The 20,049-nt window shown below is 42.9% G+C and overlaps 3 protein-coding genes across 6 annotated transcripts; all 3 read left to right on the plus strand.

Annotated features, from left to right (window-relative positions):
• The first annotated feature begins 9,033 nt into the window (after positions 1 to 9,033).
• On the plus strand, positions 9,034 to 10,197 carry LOC131023127 (uncharacterized). Its single transcript, XM_057952670.1, has one exon. It carries the CDS (start codon positions 9,034 to 9,036, stop codon positions 10,195 to 10,197), a length of 1,164 nt encoding a protein of 387 aa, XP_057808653.1.
• A 17-nt stretch (positions 10,198 to 10,214) lies between these two features.
• Positions 10,215 to 10,904, plus strand: LOC131023128 (uncharacterized). The gene has a single exon (XM_057952671.1). It carries the CDS (start codon positions 10,215 to 10,217, stop codon positions 10,902 to 10,904), a length of 690 nt encoding a protein of 229 aa, XP_057808654.1.
• Positions 10,905 to 16,710: 5,806 nt separating this feature from the next.
• On the plus strand, positions 16,711 to 18,929 carry LOC131022797 (KH domain-containing protein HEN4-like). 4 transcript variants are annotated; one of them, XM_057952322.1, is made up of 5 exons: positions 16,711 to 16,997; positions 17,705 to 17,763; positions 17,836 to 17,958; positions 18,127 to 18,399; positions 18,679 to 18,929. In XM_057952322.1, the coding sequence occupies exons 3-5, from the start codon at positions 17,953 to 17,955 to the stop codon at positions 18,712 to 18,714; spliced, it is 315 nt and encodes a 104-aa protein (XP_057808305.1). In that variant the 5' UTR covers positions 16,711 to 16,997; positions 17,705 to 17,763; positions 17,836 to 17,952; the 3' UTR covers positions 18,715 to 18,929. The 4 variants fall into 4 exon arrangements, 2 of the variants coding, with proteins under 2 accessions (XP_057808305.1, XP_057808306.1); XR_009101423.1 differs by lacking the exon at positions 16,711 to 16,997 and adding an exon at positions 18,520 to 18,595 and having other exon boundaries at positions 17,250 to 17,763; XM_057952323.1 differs by lacking the exon at positions 16,711 to 16,997 and having other exon boundaries at positions 17,248 to 17,763; positions 18,520 to 18,929.
• Positions 18,930 to 20,049: the final 1,120 nt, after the last annotated feature.

Genomic DNA, 20,049 nt, shown 5'->3' on the forward strand with positions numbered 1-20,049 from the left:
TTCAGAAACCATGGCGTCGTACCAAGAATCTGCATCCAGATCTTTCATCGCTTGTCTATAGTTATCAGGGTCGACATCCTTTTGTTCATCAACAGGAAGAAGATCCGAAGACTCTCCCAAGAACATAAATCGATCGGGTTGAATTATAACCCTCCCACTACGACGAAGCGGTGGTGGTACAGCTGTGACAATGGTTTGTGCAGTATCCTGTGGTGCATTCACTTGCACACTTGGCTGGGGTGATGGAATCGCCTGTCCATTGCCTTCGATTTCTTGAAGAACAATCTCGGACTTAGATTTGTGATTATCTATATAATCCTGTTCCAAGAATCGTGCGTTGGTGCTAACAACCACTTTCTGATCCTTAGGATTATAAAAATAACCACCTTTCGTTCCCTTAGGGTATCCTACAAACAGCATTACTTCACATCTAGGTTCCAATTTCTTCGTTTCCTTGTCTAGCACGTATGCAGGACAACCCCATACCTTTATATGGCTTAAGCTGGGCTGGCGCCCAGACCATAACTCGATAGGAGTTTTAGGAACCGATTTGGAAGGTACTAGATTTAGCAAGTAAACCGTTGTTTCCAAGGCATATCCCCATAACAAAATAGGCAACGATGCATAGCTCATCATTGATCGTACCATTTCCAAAAGAGTTCTGTTTCTTCTCTCCGCTACACCGTTCTGTTAGGGAATACCCGGTGCAGTCAATTGGGATGTAATCCCAAAATCTGACAAGTATTGCAAAAATTCGTTTCTGAGGTATTCGCCACCGCGATCAGACCGCAATGACTTGATAGATTTACCCGTTTTCTTCTCCACTTCTGCCTTAAGAATTTCTCAAAGCATTCAGACTTGTGTTGAAGTAGGTAAATATACCCAAACCTTGAGTAATCGTCAATGAAAGTGACGAAATACTCATACCCTCCACGAGCTTTTGTGGACATCGGTCCACACAAGTCAGAGTGAATCAATTCTAACACATGCAAGGCCCTATTCCCCTTGGCCTTAAAAGGCCTTGCCGTCATCTTTCCTTCTATACAGGATTCGCAGGTTCTAAATGGAACAGCTTGAAAGTCTTTTAAGACTCCATTTGAAACGAGCCTTTGGATCCTATTTAGATTGATGTGGCCTAACCTTAGGTGCCATGCATGTGTATATTGTTCATGAGAAAAGTGTTTCCTCTTATTCGGATTAGCACAGATTTGTGATGTAGATGCAACATGAACAGAATTTTTAATTGGATATGTAATAGTATAGAGAGAGTTGTTCAAAATTCCGGAGCAAATAGTCATGTTATTTTTCATGATAGAGACACCCCTATCAAAAGTAACAGAATATCCATCCAAAAATAACTTTGAAACAGAAATTATGTTTCGCCGAAAATCCGGCACATATAAAATATCTCTCAAAACTAAAATGTCATCACCAAAACATAAAGATAAATCTCCAATAGCAACAGCTGCGACCTTCGACGCATTGCCCATGGAGATGGTGATCTCATCACTTTCCAGCTGCCTTGTCGGCTTGAAGCCCTTGTCCCTTTGCCTTGAGCATCGGACAATCTTTCTTCCAATGCCCAGTCTTGCCGCACTTGAAGCACTTTCCCTTTCCCGTCAGCTTTTTCACACCGCCGGTAGGGCCGTCCACTTTAGCTTTGCCACTCCCACTAGCTTCGTTGTCATTCTTGCCCTTTGGACCTTTCCACTTCTTTTTCCCGCCTTTCGACGAAGAAGCAGATCCCTTGGCAGCGACAAGAACCTCTTTCTCCTTCCGCGTGCCCATGACTCCCTCCGCCGTAACTAGAGCATTCAACAACTCATTAAGAGTATAGTTGGCCTTGCTCATAACGACATTGAGACGGAAGTTCTCATAAGATTTGGGGAGAGTGTTGAGGATGATATCGACTTTGGCTTCGCCTTCGATACCCCCTCTTAGCAGATCAAGCATGTCAAACAAATTTATCATATGCATGACATGATCGTGCACAGAACTGCCATCGCTCATCTTACATGCCAAGATTTCTCTCATCATGTTAAAGCGGGCAGATCTTTCGGACTCCCCATAAACCTCAGAGAGATTTAACATGATCGTAGCCGCGTCGTCCATGCCCTGATGCTAGAGTTGCAAAGTTTGCGAGTCATCATAATATAGCACTTGGCCATATTATTTGACTTGTGCCACCTCCTATGCGCCTCACGTTCCGCATCAGTCGACTGATCAGTTAAGGTCGCGGGACGTGGAGTGGTAACACAAAACTGTGCTCATCAGCGTCAAGAATATACATTCTGTGGCGTTTCCATTCGGTATAGTTAGGACCGGTGAGAGGATTGCTAGCTAGAATATTAATTATCGGAGACATAGACATATCTGAAAGTAAACAATTTAAACATGTAAGAACATGAAAGCATATAGTTCGTAACAATAATATTGTAACCTTTTAATAAAAACAATATTAATGAAACCTCCAACGGCTCAAGGAATCCCATGTGCAAGCCACGCTGTGTGGACGTTTACACACGAACTCCTCAACCAGACTATTCACCTAGTCATTTAATTCCCATGTCAACTTAACCTTTTGACAAAAGAAATTAATAGTTGGCACCTTAACTAGACCATATCATCATCAAGAAGGGACTCCTCGGGGAGTTGTACATTGTACTTGATATGATATCTAAGCATTGACCACAATTTAACCTTAAAAATTAAATTCTTGAAATTGACATACTCACTAGGACCATGTCGCTTTCAATTTAATTTTCTTGGTTATCTTATTTAAATTCCATTCTCCAAAGTACTTGTGAAAATTATACAAGTAAGCCACGCTGTGTGGACGTTTACTGCATAACTCCCACTACTTTAATGGATTTAAATATTTTTAATAGAAACCTCTTCTGACAAACTTATGAGAAACAAATGTGAAGTAAGCCACGCTGTGTGGACGTTTACTCACATTGCTAATCACTTTGTCTAGAGACCGCATGTGGAGGTCTAGAAATAATTTTAATTCCTTAAAATTATTAAAACTGCTTAGTCTTTTTAATTCAAAAGGTTTGTTCATGCTCAAGCACATAATCCTAATCATGCTCATCTAGAACGCAACATGTAAAAACATGCTCGCAGAATTCTAAAACATGCTTAAGAAAACGATAAACCTAACATGCTTGTCTAAGCGCAGTTAATAAACACATATTAACAAGCAAAGACAAAACAGCATGCAAAGAGCATAAACGATTAACACCACGACATGCAAAGAACAGAAAAAAAGAATTAAAATTCTTCGTGACCCATTCGTGGAATCCCAACAGCTATTCTATTTTTAAAGAAAAATAAAATAAAATAAACCCAAAAACTAAAACTTGGCCCGAACACTTCATCCGGCCCGTCTTTGGAAAAACTAGGGTTTGGGCCCCCTAGGGTTTGGAAAATCGGCCACCTAGGGTTTGAAAACCCTAGGCGCCGCCGCTTACCTTGGCGCCCAGCGCGAGCTCGGCAGCAGCCCGGTGCACCATCCGGTAGCAGCAGCCTCCAGCGCGGGCGGAACAGCAGCGGCAGTGCGTCGCCCGCTGGGTGCGCCGCGCGCAGGCGCTGCCCCGGGCGCGCCCCGCCCCCATCGCTCGCCTCCTCCTCGCCAGCCTGACCCGCACCAGCAGCAGCAGTAGGGCGCACGGCCAGCAGCAGCAGCGCACGGCGAGAGCAGCGGCAGCGCGCAGAGCGCGCAGGCGTGGCCCCGGGCGCGCACCGCCCCTGCCGGCTGCCTCCTCTCCGTTTCGCCCAGCCACCATGCGCAACAACCCGTGCAGTGGCAGCGTGCACGGCGCACGATTAGGCGCGCGCGGCGCACGTCGCATTGCGCCTGAACTTAATCAACCTGCAGGGTTCAACACAATAAATATTATTGAGCTCCTTAAGGGGATGTCATTATCCTATACGGATACGAGTACTAATACAGATAATCAAATATCATATATTAACCGCTATCACCCAAGATACAGAGTATTCAAGTTACTATATAACTCTCGCTCATAGTAAATCAAAGTGATAAACGAATCGACATATATATCTAAAATCTTATTAGTATTAAGATCATATAAGTTACCGAGATCTTGATTCTTCACTTAAGTCAGATAGAATAATACATCTCACTGTGGTCCTATCTATATGTTATGACGTACCAGTATAGATAAGTAATCAAGACAAACTACTTCCATCTATACCGCAGCCTAAACCAATAACTTGTCCTAGAGTTATTTCGGCTGTTATTATATTATATCTCTTAAGGTTATTCCAAATATACGGTCTTCTGTGATCTACAACACACCATATAATCTACTTATATAGAGATAAAGAACATACATATGCAATCATGAACCCAATCAGATAGGAGATTAAATAGTGAACACAGGAATCATTGTATACAAGCATAAAACGTTCTTGCTTTCAGTATACAAATCCAACACGTTTCGCCTTGGTTTCATGTGATTTTGCATAGTTTGCAATGTTTTGGCGCAGGGATGAGAAGAATTGGAGAGGGAGCTGTTGATGGAAGGAATTGGTGAAAGACAAGCTTTTGATGGAGATTTGGCGTGGAATTTGAAGATAGTTAGAGATTGGGCTTTTAAATAATTGTTATATTTTTATGAAGCTCAAAACTCTTGTTTTAATTTATTTTGGACTTAATTTAGAAGAGAGGGCCGAAGCCCATGTTTTTTAGACTTGGCGGATTTGTGGGATTAATTCCCTAATATAAGACCTAGCCGCCTTTTTATTAGTTAGTTAGTTTTTTATTAGTAAATTAGCACTAGGTTTTATTTTGCTTTCAAGAGATACAGCCGCAACTTTTGAATTTAGTTTAATAGGAGTTGACTTTATTTCATGCAATTTTACTTCATGCAAATTGATTCACACGTCCTCTTTAGCATTTGATTTCATAGTTTTACTTTAGATTAAATCTTGTTCTCTTCATTCAATATTGCGGCTGGATTTGGAGCAAGGGAGCAGACGATTTCTTCAATTGGTTCAAGTGTTAATTTGATTTCTTGCAATTTATTTCATTAGTTTTTGTTCGATTATTTTCTTCATGTTGATTTTTATTTATTTGATTGTTTTTTTAATTTAAGTATGAGTAGCTAAGTTTTTAATTCGGCGAGAATAATGAAACTCTAATTTAATGATCTGTGATACCTAATTGGTTTAAAATTGATTCCTATTGATTCCGATTAATTCCTAGGGTTTAAAGATAATTTCGATTCTATTTAAGTCTGGCCAACTTAAGTTTAATTGGATTACAGTCAATTAGCACCTCCAATCCGTAATTGTTGGAATAGGGTTGATTAGTGATAAACCTACCATGTTCGTAGTAGGAATTAATTGGTATATTAATTATTGCTAGCGTCTCTAGGATAATTGATATAAATTGGGTTCCTTCATCGTAATGCTATTAGAATATTAAATCTAGGTCTGGCGTCTTCAGCTAGGTTATATTTTAATAAGGAAAATAAGCAGGTCTGGCGTCTCCAGCTGTTTATCGATACCGTAAGTAGGAATTGGGGTACGTCTGTTGCGTTTCACGGTATCCTATAACTGGTTGGTTGATAGGGATTAATTAATTATTGCGTCGATGATCAGAGTTTGAATTAGAGTGGATTTATTTGAGCCGAATTATCCTTTTTATTGATTTACTTTAAGAGTAGTTTTTATTTGATTTATTGCTTTCTTAGTTTAATTAATCCTTCTTAAAATTAAGGCGGGGTGGCATCACCGATTTTATAGACTTAGGGATTTGAATGATTTTTAACTGCTCTCTGTGGGATCGACCCTGCTTACCATTGTACTAATTTATTTTGGTAATTCCGCAGGAATTATTTGGTGGTTGGCGACGTCCACCAATGTCTTAAAGTATTAATATTATTTTCTCCAATAAAAGTCATACTTAATTTTATGAAAATCTTATTTACATATAAGCAAAGTCTCCGGTGAAGGTGGTTTAAATTGGATCCAATATTTTTATACAAAAAGAAGAAAAATGTAACCTGTTCTGTATTGAATCACCGGTCTTGCTTTAATTACGAACGAAAAAGAATGAACCTCGCTGGAGCGAGTTCAACAGGATCTTCACAAGTGTGGAACTTGAACTTCTTCTTGAATAATGAGAACACAAACAAAATTTGAACTTAAATGGGATTGATATTTGAATCGCAACGATAATATGAAAATCTGGCACACTGATCTTTGAATTTTGGAGTCTTATGTTAGTTTGGCAACGACTCGCTATAGTGGAAACATGTGTGTTTACAATGCAGTTTATCTCTTCTATTTATAGATTATTCTAAATGAGCAGTATATTGGTCTCTTTAGTCCTAAACGTGGAGGGGCATTTCTATCCTTTTAGGTCTGCTTCTCTTTACCCCGAGAGGTAATTTTCTCCCTTCAGCTCTTCAAACGCCACGTCAATCGACAATAAATATTGTGTAGTCCTTCTCGTGTCAGAAACAGTTATGGGACCACCTGTGGATCCACCACTTGTTGTCAGCATCAACTCTCCTTTATCTATAATCTTCTTATTCTTCTCTCAGTCTTTGCCGACAAAGTTGACGCTTGGCTTTTGAGTACTCGTACTCCCATGGCAGGTCTGCGGTGAAGGCTCTCCTTTGTGTGGGTGACGAGCCCATTTTTTGTGCTCTTTTTGTGTCTGTTTTTAGGTTTAGATCGAGTCTTTTTGCATATTTTTTGTGTGCTTATGCCTGGGAGGGCATGTTTTGGGCACAGGAAGTGTGCAGGAGGCATAAGGAGAAAACCGGCTCCATTCCGTGAAAGGGACAAGTACCTGACTGCAAGCAAGGGCACAGACCATTCTGTGCCCACATCGAATACCGCGCGGGATCGGGTTGTGTTTGGGCAGGAGGCCCGAAAGAAGCCACATGAGCAGAAACCAAGGGATTGAAGGCAAAGGAAAGGAGGCCAAGAGAGAAGTTGAAGTTGGGCACAGCTGGAGTGAATATGTACAGGCGGGAGAATCTGTCCCTCGGGTCCAGAAAAGGAAGAAAATCCACTTACCTTCCACATCCGAGAATCATTGCCATACCGGAGGCTATGCAGATCTTAGGGCACACCATGGAAGGAAAGAACCAACCATGCAAACCCTAGCCCAGCCGCCGCCTGTTCTGGACCAAACCATAGCCCATGCCTTCTCTATAAATATGGATGCACCTGCCAGAAGAAGGAGTTCGGCGAATTCGGAAGTTAGGCAACATCAAGCTTCTCAGATAGCTCCGGCGGTGTACTGTTCCAAGCCGACCCCCTACGCGGCCACTTTCCTTTAATAATTTTCCCTAGTTTTTGTTCATGTGTTGAGTGACTATGAGGCAGATACACGGCCACATGCCACTTTACTTTTATGTTTTATGTTTCGTTCGTCGATGATCGGAGTTGGTGCCGGAAAGTACTTTGTTTGATTTACGCCTAGACAATTTCCAATTCAAGTATGATTTTCTTTACTTACCTTGCTTTTATTTTTACGTTTATGAGTAGCTAAGTTCCTTAGCCCAGTATGGGCTAGTTAAGGTTGATGTGGAATAATCATAATTCGTGAGGTCGAAACGGGCACAGGAGTTGTGCAGTCACATTCCCGAAGTATTTGGCCCGATGCCAATACAACTTGGGGAAACCTGGAGTTTCAAGCGGACGGTGATGCTCTGGGCATAACCAAGTTACAAGCAACAAGTGGAACCATTAATGGAGAAATCCGGTTCTACATAGTGCGGCAAATGTGAGAAAGGTGATCGTATGTCTTCGGACATGCTTATGGGTCATTTGGGTCCGTCAGCCACATTGAGGGCACAGATGAGGATGGGGTAGGCTGCGCACGTGACGAGTAAAAAAAGAGGCCCAGCCTATTGACTACTATCCATAACCAAAGATGCGATCGCACAATGAAAATCCTTGAACCTATGACCGAAAGAATTATCCCATATCACACCAAGACTATGCCCACACCGGGTTTCTTTTATTACTGACCATTTTCTTGTGTTTTCTATTTCAGCATTTACATATTGCTCATAGATAGATTTCAATTCTGTTTTGCCACAGGTTGGCAAGTGACACTTTTGCCCAGAGACGGGCAACCAAATATAAAGCTTGTGACACGAAAACTGTGATACACCGATTCCCTGTGGGTTCGACCCTATTACTTGCCATTAATACTAACCTTAATTGCAGGGCATAGGAAAATACAAATATCATTTGCCTGAACTTTCACGATGGGCTTCGGCAAATTGGCTCCGTTGCCGGAGAATCGGCGATCTAGTATTTTAGTACTCATTTATGTTTTGATTTTGCCCTTGTATGTTCGTACCTAACCTTGCAGGTGAGAACGGTGACTTGTGGTTTGATCATGAGATCCAGGCGAATGTAAGGCGCAGACTACGTAAGTTGCGTGGTAGAGGCAGAAGCAGGGGACAAAGAGGAGCAGCTCGTGCCCTATTTAGACCAAGGCAAGTCGAGATGGCAAAAGCAAATGGAGGTGGAGATGCACCGGAGCAGACTTTGAGGGAAATGATATTTCCTAACAACATGAGCCTGAGGCCGTTGGGCATAACTTTGCCCACAATCACTGACAATTGGGAGTTACGACACTCCTTCATACAGATTCTGCCCAAATTCAGCGATATGCCCGGAGAGGATCCTCAGAGACATTTGCAAGACTTTGAGATGGTGTGTGGCACAGTTAGAGCTACTGGAAACAAGGCAGAGTACATCCGTCTTGTCTTGTTCCCATTCTCCCTACAGGATAGTGCGAGGGAGTGGTTGTACACTTTGTCCACAGGGAGCGTTACTTCATGGCAAATGATGCAGCAAAAGTTCTTAGAGAAATACTTTCCCGCCTCAAGGATCCAGAATGCGAGAAAGAGGATAAGCACCATACAAATGGGCATAGGGGAGACGCTCTATGACTACTGGGGCAGATTCAAATAATTGCAGACAAAATGCCCACAGCATCAGATATCTGACCAGGACCTCATCCAATATTTCATGAATGGGATGAGACTAAACGAGAAGCTATTGGTCAATGCAGCGTGTGGAGGATTGATACTCAACAAGTTGCCTAGTGAAGCTTTCAAGCTTTTTGCAGAGATGGCGGAGGAATTCCGAGAAGATGGAGCGGTTGTGCCCAAAAACACAACTGTGCGCCAGAACCAGAATAACTCAAAGGTGGACAAGTTATGTAATGCAGTGAAACAAATGGTGGAAATGATGAAGCCCACAATCAAGAAGCCTGTCAAGGCCTGTCAGTTATGCACTGACCCCAACCACATGACGGACCAGTGCCCTACCCTATTTGAAGAAGAGCAAGTTAATGCCTTTAGGCATAACAACAACAACAGAGGGAACTATGGGCAGAAGCAACGCTATGACCAAAATGGTCAAGGATACCACCAGCCATGGAGAAACCACGAGAACCTAAGGTATGGGGGTAATCACTACATTGCCCCTAACCAGCCACAGAACCAACCTCCGGTTCAGCAACAGAACCAGGGCAAAGCTCCTACGATGGAAGCCATATTCAAATGTATGCGAGAAACTCAGAAGAGTGTGGCCAAGATCCAACAAGATAATGAGAAGTTCAAGCTTGAGCCTAGAGGAGCCATACATAATTTGAACACTCAAATGGCCCACATGCAGCAGAACTTTGCCCAGATGAACGCCAGCAAGAACAACGAAGAGTTGTCCCCACAGATTGTGGTACCTAACAACAAGGCACAGGTGAATGCAGTCAACTTGAGGAGTGGCAAGACTTTGCCTGAAGTAGTGCATGTGCCTGAAGAAGAGTCTGTGACCACAGACGCTGAAGAGAAGGTGGACGAGGAGATAGAGGTGGAGAAACCAAGCCAACCTGCCCCAGAACTGAAAAAGAAGGAGGATGTGCCCAAAGCCGAAGAAAAATCTAAGGTGGTCATCAAACCCCCCTTCCCAGGCAAACTGGCCAAGAACCGTGAGGCAGAGGAAATGAGCAACCTTGTCAAGATGTTCCAAAAGGTGGAGGTCAATATCCCTTGCTCACAGCATTGCGCACTATGCCCAAATGTGCCAAATTTCTTAAAGAAGTCTGTACCAAGAAGGTTATGTACACGGATGATGCGAAGTTCCATGTGGGAGAGCAGGTGTCGGTTGTACTCAAAAGGGATATGCCCATAAAGTGCAAAGATCCGGGAATGTTCTACATACCATGCATCATTGGAGATACAAGGATCGACCAAGCTATGCTGGACTTGGGCGCGTTGATCAATGTCATACCTTTGACCATATACCAAGAGCTAAAGATAGGACCACTCAAACCCACCCGAGTGGCGATCCAATTGGCGGACGGGTCAAGTGTGTACCCTGAGGGCATAGTGGAGGACGTTCTTGTTAAGGTCCAAGACCTTATTTTTCCAGCCGACTTCTATGTGCTCAACATGGGAGGTTCCAAGGCAAAGCCGATAGTAATGCTTCTGGACAGACCATTCCTCAAGACGGCTCAAACCCAAATTGATTATGCAATCGGGAAGCTAACGTGCCAATTCGATGGAGAAACTGTGACTTTCAACTTGTTCAAGGCAACCAAGCACCCAGCTGACATTGAGAGTGTAGAGTTCGTTGATATCATGGATCGAGTGGTGGACCATGTTGTGCCCTCTATGCACAGAAATGGAGAATATGACCTGAAGAACGAGATGAAAATAATGGAAGCTATGATCGGAGACTTGGAGCAAGGGGAGGTAGAGAAAATGCAACTTCAAGACCATCAACCCTTGGAGGTCACACCTTTAGGGGAGGACGACAGATTGCTACCGTCCCAGGTCAGAGCACCCAATCTTGAGTTAAAACCACTCCCCAACCATTTAAAGTACATCTACCTGTGAGAAAATCAAACCTTGCCTGTGATCATAAGTTCAGAGCTGAGCCTAGAGCCGGAGGACAGAGTCGAGCAGGTCATATGGAAGTACAAGGAGGCCATAGGATGGACTTTGGCCGATATCAAGGGCATAAGCCCTAATGTATGCCAACATCACATCTTACTGGAGTACGATGCCATGCCGGTTAGAGACCCACAGAGAAAGCTCAATCCGGTGATGAAAGATGGTCAAAAAGGAGATACTTAAGCTATTGGAGTTGGGGATCATCTACCCCATATCGGACAGCCGTTGGGTGAGCCCAATACACGTGGTGCCAAAGAAGTCTAGAATCCAAGTCATAGATAATGAAAGACAGGAGTTGGTCGCAACCAGGCTGCAAACTGGGTGGCGGGTGTGCATTGATTATCGCAAACTAAACAAGGTAACTCGCACGGACCACTTTCCTTTACCTTTCATCGATCAAATGTTGGAAAGATTGGCTGGAAACAAGTTCTTTTGTTTCCTCGATGGATACTCGGGCAATATGAAAATATGGGTCGCATTGGAGGACCAGGATAAGACCACCTTCACGTGCCCCTTTGGCACCTTTGCCTACAGGAGGATGCCATTTGGGCTATGCAATGCCCCGGGCACATTTCAACGCTGCATGATGAGTATCTTCTCTTGTCTTTTGGAGAGTTGCATCGAGGTGTTCATGGACAACTTCACAGTCTATGGCAAGGATTTTGATTCATGCATTGGCAACCTCGAATTGGTATTGAAGCGTTGTGTGGAGAAGAGCCTTGTGCTCAACTATGAAAAATGACATTTCATGGTGAAGGATGGCATAGTTTTGGGACATGTCATATCAGAGCGCAGAATCGAGGTCGACAAGGCAAAGGTCGATATCATTGCCAAATTACCACCCCCTACATCAGTTAAACAGTGGAGAGGATTCATTGGCTACGCAGGTTTCTATCGAAGATTCGTCAAAGACTTTGTCAAGATCGCTCAGCCTATGACCAGATTGTTGCAGAACGATGTGCCCTGGAACTTCAGCCCAGAATGTCATGAGGCTTTCCAGACCCTGAAGAGGCATCTGACCACAACATCAATCATCTGAACACCAGAATGGGAAATGCCCTTTGAGCTTATGTATGATGCAAGCGGATATGCCGTTGGAGCTGTGTTGGGGCATAAGATTGGAAAAGAGAACTTTGTGATATACTATGCCTCAAAGACTCTTAATGCTGCTCAAAGCAACTACACCACAACCGAGAAGGAGCTTCTGGCCATAGTCTTTACTTTTGAGAAATTTTGGTCATATCTGTTCGAAAGTAAGATTGTGGTGTACACAGACCACTCAGCCTTGAAATTCTTGATGGCGAAGAAAGAGTCAAAGCCAAGGTTGATTCGATGGATCATTTTATTGCAGGAATTTGACATTAAGATCAAGGACAAGAGTGGTGCCCGAAACCAAGTGGCGGATCATCTATCCCGCATCCTACTGGAGGAAGATGGTGTGCCCATAAACGATGTTTTTCTAGATGAAGAGCTATGCAACATGGGGAAGGTTGTGACCAGAGAGCCATGATATGCAGACATAGTCAACTATATGGTCACAAGATCACTACCTATGGGTACAACTCTATATCAGAAGAACAGGATCAAAGCCGACAACAAATCCTTCATATGGGATGACCCTTACTTATGGAAGATGTGCTCAGATAAACTCATCCGAAGGTGTGTGAACGAGTTTGAACAAGAAAGTATAATGCAGCATTGCCATGCTAAGGAGTGTGGCGGACACTTTGGGCACAGAAGAACAGCAAGGAAGATACTGTACTGTGGGTTCTATTGGCCCACAGTTTTCAAAGATTCTTTTGAGATGTGCCGAAGGTGTGAGGAATGTCAAAGAGAGGGTAATATTACCCGGAGGAACGAGATGCTTATGGTCCCTATCCTGCCGATGGAAGTGTTCGACATATGGGGCATGGACTTCATGGGTCCTTTGCCCAATTCGAAGGGAAATCCATACATTCTTCTAGCAGTGGACTATGTGTCCAAATGGGTGGAGGCAAAGGCAACCAAGACCAATGATTCAAGGGTGGTGTCAAGTTTCTTGAGGTCCCACATATTCAGTCACTATGGTGTGCCCAGAGCAATCATAAGCGATCAAGTCACACATTTCTACAATGCCACATTTGAAGCTTTATTTAAAAAATATGGAGTTCAACACAGAGTGTCCACAGCCTATCACCCACAAGCTAATGGTTTGGCCGAGTTGTCTAACAGAATCATCAAATCCATTCTGAGGAAGGCTGTGGGACCAACTGGAAAAGGATGGAGTACCAGGCTTGATGATGCCCTTTGGGCATATCGAACAGCTTACAAAATCCCATTTGGGATATCCCCATATCGGATGGTTTTTGAAAAGATGTGTCATCTACCCGTTGAACTAGAGCACAAAGCCTTCTGGGCTGTGAGCAAAATGAATATGGATTGGGATGAAGCCGGGAAGAATAGAAAGCTCAGCATTCAAGAACTTGAGGAGATCTGACTGGAGGCTTATGAGAGTGCCGCATTCCACAAGAAAAAATTGAAGCTTGCCCATGACAAAATCATCAAGGCAAATAGCTTCGATACTGGGCAATTGGTACTCCTATACCAAACCCGATTCAAGCTGACCGCAGGGAAGCTCAAAATAAAGTGGACTGGCCCATATGAAGTCTGTGCCCAATTTCCAAATGGAGCTGTGGAAATCAAAGAACCAAAGACCGAAAAAACTTTCAAGGTCAACGGTCATAGACTCAAGGCGTACTATGGGCAAAGCTTGAAGATCCCAGGTCTTAGCCTAAGGGACCTTGATGATGATTCAAACTGAGGAAGGACTACGTCGTGCCCACAACGTTAACTAAGGCGCTGATCGGGAGGCAACCCAATGTCTGGTTCGTTTTAAGTTTTGTTTCTTTCATTTTCGTGTTTTATTTTTCCTTTTTGTTCGGTTTGACCGCCCCTATGAGGCTCGTTGCTTGTGGGGGCGTGTTTCTCTTGCTTTGCTTATGTGCAGGTTGTGAGATGCCTCGGAGGGCACATGAGGCGGAAGGCCTCAAATGCAGAAAGGCACAAGTAACGGCCGGGGGAGGGAAAGGTCAAGAATTCAAACCTCTGACACCTTTATCACCCCACGTCAGCCTAACCCTAGCCTACATACACCTTCCCCTCATTTCTTCTCTCCTAAACGAAAAATAACCTCCTCTTCCCACTTTCCCACTATCACATCACCCCGGAATTCTAACCACCGGCCACAATCATTATAATTTCATTACCTCCAAACAAAACCCTCACTTCTTTCAAAAAGATGGCCAAAACCAGAAAAGCCTCAACCTCAGCTTCAAACACTCAAGCCGCCACCACCTCCACCACCACTAAACCCAGACCTACGAAAACCAAAAAGCCAAAAACTTCTGAAACCAAAATCATGTCCTCCTCTGATCGGAGCCCTTCTCCGGTAGATACTGGCCCTCTTGAGCAATTGGGGTCGGATGTCGAAGCCCCCAACCTTTTAGGGGAGATCGCGAACCCTCCGCCGACCGTCGATGCAGCAAACGCTGAGGAGCAGATGGAGACGATGGATGTGACAGCCGAGGCGCTGACATAACTGGCGGGTCAAAAGAGGGCTTCTACCTCTGTGGAGCCCTCTCCTGTGAAGAGGAGTAAGAGCGAACCATCTGACGCGGGGTCTTCACCCTCGACGAAAAAAGAGAAGGCGGTGGCGACACTTTCCACCGCCAAGTCACAGAAGGACTAGCAGGATTCCGACAATGGGGGGAGGATGACGAGTTGACGATTTTGAGGAGCACCCCCAGGGTTTCGACGACCCCTTACGTGAAACCAAAAAGGAAAGTCCCCCATGGTGCACGCATTGAAACACGCGGAGGAGATTCGGAAGAAAGCTGTGGTAATGCCCAAGACGGTGGACATGGGAGCTTTGGAGGCGCTCGGACTTAAGGAGGAGGTGATAGCCAAATTTGAAGCAATTGGATGGAGACCCTTCCTAGATTGGAAGGGCATTGTGTACGAGGATTTGGTGAAAGAGTTCTACTCCACTCCGAAAATTGAGGTGAGCAACCATGAGGGGCCGGTGAACGTGGAGTTTACCGCTTTACAGGAGAATTTTATGGCAACCATGGGCGACATCAACCGCATCATGGGATTGGTGGATGAGAGGAAGCTGATGTCCTCTGAGTACAGGTCTGTGCTGAAGGTTGTGCCCACAAAATATAATGATCAAATGGTATGGGCACAACTGGGCACATGAGGGAAGTTTACGACCCAAACCTGCAAAGGAACTCAACTGAGGTCACATGCCTTCCGCGTGTGTCACAGGATCCTGGCCTTCAGCATTTTCGGGAAGACGGATAGCAGCAATGCCTTAAGACAACTGGAGCTGTTCATCCTGTGGGCAATGGAGAACAAAAGGCGCCTCAACTTCACCTCTATCGTGTTCACCCACATGAGGAACGTCTTAGCAAACAAAAAATAGCGCCTGTTTGTGGGGCACTTTCCCACCAAGTTCGTGGATATGATGAAGCTGGCGGAGAACTATTTGACTATGCCGAAGATGCCGGAGGAGTTCCTTGACATGCCCTCCTAACAGAAGATGTTCAACCTCCAGCCAGATGACGAAGGGAGGCTGCGCATGTACGACCCACCTGAGACGAAGCCACCTATGCCCCCTGCCCATCAGAGGACCCTACAGCATGGTGGAGGAAGCAGCCACAGGAGTGCCACACCAGAACCTCGCGACCCTGATAATGCGAGGTTCCGAGAGCTTGTGTTGGAGGTGTTGTTCGAGATGCGAGACATGATGCGCGCCAGGTACTTTGGCGCACCCTAAAGCTTTGCCCTCCCTTTTTTGTTTTGTTTTTGTGTTTTTATCTTTTTCTTGTTCTTGTTTTGTGTGTTTGCATGTGTGTCGCACTACTACAAAAGTTTACATACATAACAGTGCATAGATAACGGTTTTTTTCAAAAACCGTTATCTATGAGCGCACTTTTAGGAATAGATAACAGTTTTGCAAAAATCCGTTATCTATGTAGTGTTGTCTATATGCATAGATAACGGTTTCAATTAATTCGTTATGTTTTTGCGTTATCTATTAGTTACATACATAACGGTATTACAAACCGTTAAGCCGACCGTTATCTATGTGCGTATTTTTGAACTCTTACATAACGATTATTGAAACCGTTAAGAAAAAGTGTTATGTATGCGATTATTTCATTTAATTTTTTATTTTCATAATTAATTTATTAATTAAATAATTTAAAAATATTGTATAATTGTATCTCTCATCTCCTCCCCAAATCTCTCTCCCTCTCTTCGCGATCTCTCCCTAGAGATAGTCGTCGCCGCTGCCGAGCCAAGTTCCGGCGAATGGTAGCTATTCGCACTCTTCCGGCGACATCGGTCGCCGCGACCTCGCCTCTCCATTTTCATATAGCTAGGGCAAAGGTCGAGCCCTAGTTCTTCTCTGTTTGGTACAACCCAGCCGTCGCCATCTCAGGGAGACCGGCGAGCTGCGACCTAGAGCCCGCCCATCGTTGCTGGTGGTCCGAGGATCGGCGAGCCTATGGTGTTCTACGGCCGATTCTCTTCTCAACTTCACATTTATAAAAAATCAATTCCTACCCCCCATCAAATTTCCCCAAATTGAACCTGGATCCAGACCTTACTCTGCCTCGCTCCACCTCGGTCGGCCTCGCTCTGACTTGCACCGCCTGCTCCTGGAATATTGACGCCAAATCCTAGATTTGTGGACATGGTTTCTATTGCTTGACTTTTAATCCCGCTATGTCATTTCTCTTCTCTAATATTGTTCTTCTAATTTTTATATGTTATAAATTTGCAAATTTGGGATTAATTCATGGATTTTCATATTTGGGATTTGTGGTTTTCAAACCCTAGCTGTGATGAAGAGAAGAAACGGGTCAGAAAGATGGGCTAGGGTTTTCCAGACTCCAGTCTTCGCGCGCCTCCACGATCTGCCGCGCCGCTTCTTTTTCAGACCGCCGTTCGTCTGTCCACTGGCAACTCACGCACACCGCACACACACGGTAAGCCCTCTCTTTCAGAATTAGAATTACAGTAGGCTTTTTCTTAAGTTTTTGGAATTAGAATTTCAAATTTGCTTGAATTTGTTTCAAATTTTACTCTGTTATTGTATAATGTGAATAGCTGTGTGATGAATTTTACTCGAATCTTAGTGAGTCTTGCTTATTACTCAGCTTGATTTTCTGCGCTTCCGTTGTCAGCGGCAACATCTCGCTCAAGTACTTGCCCGTGACCTTCAATCAGGCGATTGGCGCCACGACGCCGTTTTCACCGCGGTCTCCTGAATTTTTCTTTAAATTTACTGCATTGCCTTTGAATTAGGAAAATATTTGCTAATTGTTGGCACACTCGGTTGTGTTTATGCGCCTCAGGTGATGATTGAGACAAAGTATTTTAGATGAATTATCATTTGTTTGGCAAGTTCTCTTTTCTTTTTTAATTATTATTTTTTAATTTGAATTTGCAAGGTTATTGCTTGTTACTGTTTCTGTAATTATGTTAGTGTGCTTATTTTTGCTGGTGTCTGCAAATTACTTTTGTTATTGATTTTTGTTTGTACTAGACTTCTAGCTCCCTTTTTCTTTCTTTCTTTTTTACTCCCTTTTCTTGTTTTTTTTTCCTGTCTTATTCTTTTGTTTGGTGTGGCACGCACGTTGGGTTTAGTTGTTTATTCTTTTGCTAATTTTGTGACCCCCTGTCTCTTGTGAAGGTTGTATGCCTTTGATGTCCACTGCAACTCTTTCTTCCCTATGTTCCTGTTGCTTTATGGTAAGCGTAAATAGGATGTCTTAATGGGAACTCCTTGATAGATGGCTACTGATGTTTTTGTATTTTTTGCAGTTGTTCATTATTTTATATCACCACTTTTGGTTGCTCATGGTTTTATACCCGTGTTACTGTCAAATTTGCTCTTCATGGCAGCCATTTCCTATTATCATTACCTAAATTTTTTAGGTTATGCAGGTAAGATGCATTTCAACTAAAGAACTTATACAAACAGTGATATTTTGTATCAATAAATTTCCTTATTTCTTTGTAAATAAATATTAGATAGATTTACTGCACTAGTATCGTAATACTTAGATTTCATATTCATTGGTTGATATTTTTCTTTTGTGTGTTATTTTGTAGAGTGTAGAATCTAAATACTCCCCTGCACAGAAAGCAACTATTGTTGTGTTTACTAGGTCTACAGAGACTGGTCTTTTGAAGGGATTCCGTTCAGATGCAAAAGAATCACATGTATCAGCTCGAGTTATGTTGGCATCAAACCAAGTTGGTTGTCTATTGGGAAAAGGAGGTGCAATAATTTCAGAGATGAGAAAGATGACTGGTACTAGCCTAAGGATCATTGGGGGCGACCAAGTTCCAAATTGTGCCTCTGAAAATGAAGAGGTTTTACAGGTACGACAGTTTTAAGTGTGTAATAGATCTAGGCGGTAAAAGACTTACATTGGAGTTGGAAAAGTTTGAAAGCTGAAACCTTTTTTGTGTAATATGGATATATTTTCATGATTTGTTAAGATGAAACCTGCTTGATTTATTGGCACTTTCCATACCATTTGCTATCTGACCTTCCAAGGATCTTGACGACACACTGGTAATGGCTCTTACATGATAACCATATGCATCTTTTCCTGAATTTTGGATTATCTCTCACATTCTCTATTGTTTGTTTGCTAGGGGATTATCTCTCACATTCTCTATTCAACAATATAGAATGAATTTTGAGCGTGCGCAGGCTGAGATTGCTAAGATACGAGAACTGGATGATGACGAGAACACTGATACTTCTGCTGAGAATTTTGGAGATTGATGCAGGTAATTTTTCAGCTCAACATATGAGTGGTTATGGCAGCTTAATGCTCTTAGTTGACTTGGTGAATTTGCCTTTTTGGTTGTTTGTGGTGGCCTTTGAGTTATATTACATATGGTTGTGGTTCTACTTCTTGATAGGGATAAGGTGGGTTTCTTACTTAATTATTCTCAGTTTTCTTCTCTCCTTATGTGTAGCTACTGCTTTCCATGTTTGGAATTCAGGGTCTTGTTTCATTTTGAAAGTGGACTTTGTGAATATCTTGAATTTCTAGTACGCATGCTGATGGCTTAGATATTAATACGTGGCTTCAAAAATTTGAATATTCTCATCAGTTGTGCACTGTGAGAATAATCAGATGAAGGACACACCACATATGTCACTTGTTTTATGTATTCTCTTGTATTATTTATATGCTTTCTGCATCTTTCTCATGAAACCTCTCTTATTCTTATTACTTACTTCTTTTTCCATATATCTTTTTTTTGTACTTCATATTATACCGACCCACATTTCGAGGGGATGGTTCCAATGATGTTGATGCTTTATGCTTTATTTTCGCTCAACCTGGACTGAATTTGTCATTATAATGATTCAGCCAGGGGCAGCTGCTGTTAACTTGGTTGCTGGAGAAAAGCCCGCAGATGTTTATTCAGGAATTGCTACGAGGTAGCCTCTGCTCTTTCCATATCAGGCGTTCTTGCTGTTGATATATTATCCCATCTGAGCATCTCAATGAGCCTCTTCATATCTGTCGTAAAATTGTCTACCGCTTTATATATGTCGTAAATTGGTCCATTACACACACACATAGATATATATTAATGTGAGAAGACTTTCAGATTTTTTCATGATTAAGTTGATGCATTCTGCTGGAAAGTACTCACCTCAGAATTTCTTTGCTAATGTGGACTGAAAGAAGGTGATATCGTATCGATGCTCTGGACTGTATATAGTCATATCAGAACATATTTATGATTTATACTGTAAACTGAGGCATCTTGATATCTTGTGTAGATATGTGGAATTTGAACTTTACATGGATAAGTTTCCTATCCTTTGCTCTTTGGAAATTTGTTAGAAAAAAAAAAGACCCAAAGGTTTAGTTAGATCTGGCTGATAACTAACAAAATATTGAGGTTTAACTCCATATTCCTTGAATGTACATATGCATGAAGAACAATGTCTTTTTCCTTTTTATCATTTCTTCAGAAGGGGATTTTCTCAATCAATAATGC

Source organism: Salvia miltiorrhiza, chromosome 4 (assembly GCF_028751815.1).
Source record: "Salvia miltiorrhiza cultivar Shanhuang (shh) chromosome 4, IMPLAD_Smil_shh, whole genome shotgun sequence".
NCBI classification, from domain to species: domain Eukaryota; kingdom Viridiplantae; phylum Streptophyta; class Magnoliopsida; order Lamiales; family Lamiaceae; genus Salvia; species Salvia miltiorrhiza.

Coding starts and splice junctions, on each gene's coding strand:
- LOC131023127 (XM_057952670.1), top strand. CDS start 9,034: ATGAATGGGATGAGACTAAACGAGAAGCTATTGGTCAATGCAGCGTGT.
- LOC131023128 (XM_057952671.1), top strand. CDS start 10,215: ATGTTCTACATACCATGCATCATTGGAGATACAAGGATCGACCAAGCT.
- LOC131022797 (XM_057952322.1), top strand. Junction 18,400..18,678: donor AAAATGAAGAGGTTTTACAG/GTACGACAGTTT, acceptor TTTGTTTGCTAG/GGGATTATCTCTCACATTCT.